The 7,551-nt window shown below is 42.0% G+C and overlaps 1 protein-coding gene across 1 annotated transcript; it reads right to left on the bottom strand.

Moving 5' to 3' along the window:
• Window positions 1-399: 399 nt before the first annotated feature.
• On the bottom strand, window positions 400-6,405 carry LOC135534492 (uncharacterized). Its single transcript, XM_064961486.1, has 2 exons — window positions 4,071-6,405; window positions 400-3,939 (listed from the first exon to the last, which is right to left on the bottom strand). The coding sequence occupies exon 2, from the start codon at window positions 2,499-2,501 to the stop codon at window positions 1,224-1,226; it is 1,278 nt and encodes a 425-aa protein (XP_064817558.1). The 5' UTR covers window positions 2,502-3,939; window positions 4,071-6,405; the 3' UTR covers window positions 400-1,223.
• Between the last annotated feature and the right edge of the window lie 1,146 nt (window positions 6,406-7,551).

Below are 7,551 nucleotides of genomic sequence, written 5' to 3'. Positions count from 1 at the left end.
CACCTAGGAACTTAAAACCCTCATGTCAAAAGAGAACAACAGCTAATTTAAAAACAGAATAAAAGAAAATGGTGTCAAATTTAAGTCCACCTTGGCCCAGCTCTCCCGCTATTTGACACCCGACCTATCGGCTGCCTTCGATACTGTGAACCATCAGATCCTCCTCTCCACCCTCTCCGAGTTGGGCATCTCCCCGGCGCGGCCCACGCTGGATTGCTAGGGTGTCACTCATTATCCTTTATTTCAGCGGTCCCAACATAGTAATACGTTAATAGCATTTCATGAAAATAACAAAAAGTTTATTATTAATAAAACATAATTATTATTATTTTTATTTTTATTTATTTTTTACAGAAAAACAGAAAAGAAAAATCAACCAAGAAAGAATAAAATCAAGTGATATATGCTTTTGTCTCCCCCTTTTGACAAAAACAGGATAAGACTTTATTGTTTATTGACATGTAAGATGTAGGATAACACTTTGGTCATGGAAAACAGAGTAAAGCAGAGCAAAGCATTATTATAAACCATCTGGTCCTCTCAGCTACTCCTATCCTGCACCAGGTGGGCTCCATGCCACCCAGGGACTCAAAACCTTCACAACAGGGAGAACAAACATACTGGAAAGAAAACCTATCATAAAAAAATGTAAAACAAGGAACTGTGGTGGTGTAATATTTATTCTACTACCTCACCCACAGCATACCATGGGTCATCCTTAGTCAGTCTCATCCTCCCCTGAAAGCATGCTTCAGTATCAGCATCACCAATTGGAGCATCAAGCAAAGGCATCATGCCTGAAGCCTTCACCACATCTGTAACAGAAATTCTTAAAACACGGTATGATGCAAGCAGCACAACACATCAATAACAAAAATACAAGAATTAGGGTCAGAAATCCAGTAACCACCATACCAGTGTACTTACCAAACCAGGCTCCCAACCAAGAGAACAGTCCAGACTCCTTCACCCCCGCCATGGTCCTCATCTCAGCAGATAGTGCATCAAGCCCATTAAGGGCCTTAGATATACAACCATCTGGACTGGTGTTATTAGGAATATACGTGCAACATTGTTCACCGAACATCTTGCAGACAGCCCCCTGACTGGCAAGAAGCATATCCAAAGCAAGTATATTCTGTCTGGCAACCCCAGATGTGACCTCAAACTGTTCAGACAGACCAGTGAGTGAATCACGGGAGTAATTCACAAAACACTGTTGATTATATGCATGCAGTCTGTCTTGCATCCACTATGGCTGGACCTATAATAGGTAGTAAGTGCCAGAGTCCATCATTCCTACCCAAGGCCTGAAACTCATGAGGAACCCCCACTGGCACTCCCAACAGGATAGTGTGTATGTCAACTACATCCTCTGTCCATGGAGCACTACGTCTATGTCTCCCATGGGATGGAATGTTTTCAGGTCCCCTGGATACAGAACCCAACAGCTGCTCAGCAGTAACATCAACAATGGTCAGTGGAATTATCAAACTGGTCAGAGCACACGTACCTTGCCAGTATCCTCTAAGAATGGGTCTCAGCACTCTTTTGGGTCCACAGATCCACCACACATCAGCCAGACCACTAGTTTGGTTTAGGCCTGTAACTGGCCAAGTGGCATTAATGGTTATGTTACTACTGCAATCAGCTTCAGATAATCTCCCATAATCAATGCCATTACCTGTACCCGTGATGCAACTGTAATTGCCCCCATATGCCTTAACACCCCAAGGGACCCGATGAGGAGGTACTGTAGGAAACACAAGGCTCAAAGAGGAACAGAGAGTTGAATTGGGCTGAACCTGGTTAAAACCTCTCAGAATACACAACCACCCCTCTCCTTCTCCTATAGCAAATGGGTGCGTAGCCAGGACAGGTCTAGCATGACTACAAATAATGCAGTCCTTTCTCCTCGGGGTTTCAGCTGTATACCTCATATAGGACAGCCACAAATTGTTACTACCATCAAAACCAGTCTCAGTGCCTAATTGATCAATAGCTGAATAGTCTCTAACGTTAATTACCTGAATGAGATTTTTAACACAGTGGTGGTAGGTGGCAGGTCCGGTCCAGGGGTGGTAGAGGAGTGTGTCTGGCTCTGGTTCGTCTGGGACCTCTGGTTTTGGCAGCACCTTAATAGAAAACACACCCATCGTATCTGTCCCAGTCCTTTGTAGTCCGAAGGTGTAAGTGCCTGCATCAGAGAGCTTAATATTTTTGATGGTTAGTAGGATTTCATCACCTTTACAAAGTTCAACAGTGCTCCCAGGTTTCCCCCATATCATGGAAAACCAATCCACCTTTGTGGGATCCTCTATGCTATAAGGATACCTTCTTCTCCAATCCCAGAACTGTCCCAAGTCGGTTATCATGTAATCCCCATACGGACACCCTCCCAATTTAATATAATTTAATTTATAATTTTCGTCCACTTGTTCTGTAGACATACATTCAGCACTCCACGGGTCAGAACCTGGAATCCGCTGGTACCTCACCATCTATTGCCAGTCCTGGAAATAAGGCCTCGTACACAGGGAATTAGACAACAGCCCCATAAAACTAAAACAGTCACACAGGTGAATGCAGCCCATAATACAGTGATCATAATATTTTTCCATTTTCCAAACATACTATCAAACCAATTAGTCAGAGAAGTATCCTCCCCAGAGTTTTCTGCCAAACCGTGAGCCAGGGTGGTCAAACCAGCTGAGGCTTCGGGCACTGATTCGTCCGGAGCTGTGTTATTTGGGATGTAAGCACAAACATGGTCCCGATAATCACGCATACTTCTCCCTTTTCAGCCAATAACATATCTAATGCAATTCTATTCTGCCAAGCCATCAGGCTGGTTGCTTCAGTCTGTTCTGCAAAACCTTTAATAGCATCTCTGGTATAATTGTTAAAGCGCTGTTGATTATAATAAATATAATTAATCCAGTCCACGTTCTTATTGAGAGTAGACCACCCGGAAATGCTTAACTCTAATCCTGCTAGGATCTGATTTCTTGCTTTGAACTCATCTGGCACCCCCGTGGAACCCCAATGTTATCAATGTATACTTTGTCATCAAGAAACCCGGATGGAGTATCTCTTTTCTCCCATTTGGCTAAACTTCAATTCTTGGTGTTGAATGAGTGTGAAAGGCATTCCCAAATGTACAAGGGAGCATAATCCTGTCCAATCTGCCGGTAAAACCTCGCCCTGACATCATTTCCCAAGAGTACTGTACCGGGCCAAACGGTAATAATCTCCTCCGGTCACTGTAAAGGGAGGAACCTGTGGATATAAATCGTGCAAGTCAATGCAACTATCATTATCTGGCATTCCTGCTTTTGTGGACAGCTTTACCATACTGGCCTAAACTCCTCTACCCAGAACCGTACTAGGGTGTCATATCCATCATATCACAACCCTAGATCCTCCTTCATTACTTTTTAAAGGGTTAGGCGTATCTTTATGCAATACATCCCTCTCTCCTGATTACAATCAAAAACTCTCACCTTCACTATACTCCACCTTCTTCCATACTGGGTGAGTGGATTCATATAGCCCTCTCTCTCCAAATGAGCTATGACCTGTGTCCACGATCAACATGGGAACCTGCACCGATATATGCCATAATAGCTCAGAGTCCTAGACTGCCATGTAGTTAGAGACCCCATTTGGTCTACATAAAACTCCATTGAGAGATCCTTCCCAACCTCTACTCTAACTTCCTGTCTACCCAGATCTGGGGATCTCTTATGCTTGTTTTGGAACAAAATCCTCATCGTCTAAACCATGGGTCAAATTACCACTCTCCGCATACTCAGGTAGGACGTGCTGTATCAGGAATATGGCACCCACGATAAGACAGCTCAGACGAACAGCTTCCATGTGAAGCCCCACCCTCTCCCCGAGAACACATCACTTAGCAAGAGCCAGACACATCTTCACCTATATGAACAAAAACAGGGGTGACAGGACAGGGAGGGTTACTTAATTCGAGAGATGGCCCCCGGAATTCTGTTAATTCCAGTTCTCCTCTCGAACACTGTTTATTGTTTGACAGTGTCAGTGTGTCTTACCTTCCCGCCGTGCGATATGAATCCGGGTAGCTCTTTCAGCTAGCTGTCACCAGGAGTCCTTGGTATGGTCCCCCCAACAAGCCTCTGGGACTGGATTGAGTGACTTCACCTGTAGTTCACCTGTAATGCATAAAATCCTGGACATACAGGCTTGGTTAACAAACAGTTTCTCACATGTTTTATCTGATTATATCTTTAACTTCTATGCCCATTTGTTAGCTATTTTATTTAAATTATTAGTTTCTTATCCAATAGGCCCCATCCTATCCTAGACCACAATTTACCCATCCCCCTTTTGATACCTGACTCTGCCCAGGTAACAACCTTACCTACTCTAAATAATGACTTAGGTAAGATTAGTATATTATCCTTCTGTTCTGACATTATCATGTAGGAGCTCCCCTTTCATTCTCCCCATGTCCAATTCTTCCTTTTGTCTCCACTCAGTAACTGTTATCTACACATTCTGTTATCTTTGCTCGTCCTGGCTCCCCTTCTAAAACTTCTCCTCTCTGCTCTCCAACCTTCAAGGTCTCTGCAGTGCGGGGGAGGGCTCTTCTGTCTGCCTTTTCCCCCTATCTGTCTGTAGCTCTTTTTCTCATGTTTCCAAATTTGAACTACATGTCTCACTGTTTGGCTTTATCTAAACTCATGGATTTTTTTTTTAGAAAAACATGTCTATGGTGGCAATTTCTAAAGTCCTTATATAGGTTAATTAAACTCCACTATTATTAATTTACCTTAAAAAAATAAAAATAAACAAACAAACAGTATTACCCATGACCACAAATTAATTATTCAAATGGCACCCCCCTGTGGCTGATCAGACCACCCGAGAGAGCCATGAAAGCAGGTCAAAGGTTACACCATCCCCTTACATTCGTGTTCCATACCATATTAGACATATTAAAGAACCCTTTATCTTATAAAATTCACTTGTGTAATTAAAACTCAGAAAATAAAACTCCTAATATTCCATATGTGAGTGTACCCCTTTAAGATATCATGTCTCTGGGAACATGGAAATCCCCTTAACCCAAACGTTTACTACAAAAACAAATCCTAATAATAATGATAATCCCCTCAAACTCAAATAATTCATCTCAATGTTTCATGTCTTATTCGTGTTTCTCCAAATTGTCTCCCCAAAATACTTCTTAAATACCTAGCCATAAAACACACACATAACTGTGATAAACGTACACTGTCCCTTTGACATAAAATAAAATCAGCCTGCAATCCACTCTGAGGGCCTTTCATTGTTCCCCATAATGAAAACAGATTCTAATGTTAATATACCTTAACCTCCTGTTTAATTTCTATGGTGTTACAATCAAACCAAAATCAATAACCGGGAAGTACTTGTGTAAATTAATTAAAATAACAAGATAAATCTACCTTATTTCTCAGCACTTGGTTAGAACACCACTCCCTTCTTTCATCGACCACACCCGTCTCCCGTACCTAGTGTATATCTTATCTATTACTCAGTGGCTCAATTAATGTTTAACGTAAGTATGTTCAGATGTTGATTATGTAATTCTACAAAATTAGTATAGTTCAAACCTCATAATATAAATCTACACACAGAATTTTATGTTAATAGAGTTTAACACTTTTTCCAACAGTCATGCACACCCCCTCAATATTCTATGATATAACTCTGTGCAAACATCTCATCAGCAAGCCTGCGACTTTTTAAACATTCTCACCGGTACCAGCTCCAACTGAAATACATAATGTAACACACTCAGCTTGGCAGGCTCAAATTAATTCAACTCAGACATCTCATCTGAAGGTCCCCAACCTCATTCATACCGATATTAGTCCCTGACTGAATATCAAGCGTATTTCATGCACACTATTTGATTCTCACAAATCTTCATTCACGCCAGTAAGCTTCAATTTACATCATACACACACAAATCTTCATTCACCCCAGCAAGCAGACCCATACACACACAAATCTTCATTCACCCCAGCAAGCAGACCAGTGGGAGACGCAATGGCCCCGCCTTCTATCCATTCTCTGTACAGCTTCTCCCCCCCGTCTCTTCCACTCCTTACCCTCTCTGCCTTCATTCACTTCTAGAGTGGGCTTCAGCGTTTTCAATACCTTTTCTATTTCCAACGGCATTTTATGTACACTACAATACTGTCAACAACCTATGCCTTTACTCAAACCCAAGTGGTACCCTTTCCCTACGACTAAAATCGGCCCCCAATTAGGTCTAAAGTAAGAACTCAATTATGCACTGTGGGTCCCCTAGGGTATTAAGTAGTCTAGTGTCCCCCGGATTATCACCTTTACTTCAATACCAAATGTCACAATAGTTTAAATGTCACAATAGTTTAAATTTAGTAACTTACATCAAACAGGTGTCTCACAAAACTAAAATTGGATAACTCCAATGTGCAGAACTTTAGTTTTTCACAACAGGTGTCTGCCTACCTTTTTTAGTTGACCGGTCAGGATTTGTGAGACACACCTTCAGACAGTACTGGCCAATCAGCCGGACAATTTCCAGCTTCGTCCTTCTACCAGATCATGTCCAGCTTCGTCCTTCTACCAGATCACATCCGTGGTCACCATGTTAGAGTTGCGTAAATTCGAATCTGGTATCAGGATAAATATAACAATGAGTCACCGATTTTATACTATGTATTTTTTATTAGCTAAGTAATAAATGGCAAATGCAACTTTCGTATATACGGGCTCACTGTAATACCACGCAGGGCAGAACAGAGAACTGACAAGATGTATGTAAACGGTATTCTTTATACTGCGATAGACAGTTCCAACCCGTCTGTTGGCCTATCACAGTAGAGACTGGGCGTGGTTTAAACTTGCTCAGCCTATTGCAGGCGCTCAGGCGGGTCCCCGCCTCTTGCCGCTTCTGTTGATAGATGTAACTGTTGCTGTGTAGAACATCCAAACGCTCATGCTCCATACCGTTATCTCGCACCTGGCTCCTGTTATCTAACAAAAGGCCGCTTGTTCTCGCAACACCGCGCTCTGAATGTGCCCCCCTCCCAACTCATTTGAACAGTTCCTGTCTTCATGCCTCTCTGTATTTTTCCATCATGAGAAAGTCCCATGGCCCTGACACTTTTAACAATGTTTCAAGTCAGCTATGTTGCATAACACATACATACATCCACACAAGCCAACAGCAGATAATATTCAATCACATATATGGTAATGGCTATAATGTAAAACACAGGATCCAACAGAACCTAGCCACAATAAGGAGTAGACACACTAGTGGAATTTGCGGTTTGCCATCAAAATAAAAGTACCTATTTGAAAGTGATGCAGAAGGTTACAATTGGTGAAATCATGCCATATTTAGACTAGATAATGTAAAACAAAGTTGGAATGTGAAACAATGAAATGGGGTGTCAGTCTTCTCGGTGACACCCACAGAAAACAAGAGTTAAGAGTTTACACAAATATGAGCTTTGTAGCTCTTATCGCGGG

This window comes from Oncorhynchus masou, chromosome 1 (genome assembly GCF_036934945.1).
Source record: "Oncorhynchus masou masou isolate Uvic2021 chromosome 1, UVic_Omas_1.1, whole genome shotgun sequence".
Taxonomy (NCBI): domain Eukaryota; kingdom Metazoa; phylum Chordata; class Actinopteri; order Salmoniformes; family Salmonidae; genus Oncorhynchus; species Oncorhynchus masou.
Note: the sequence above shows the minus strand (reverse complement) of the source record. Positions and strands in the feature narration are given on the sequence as shown.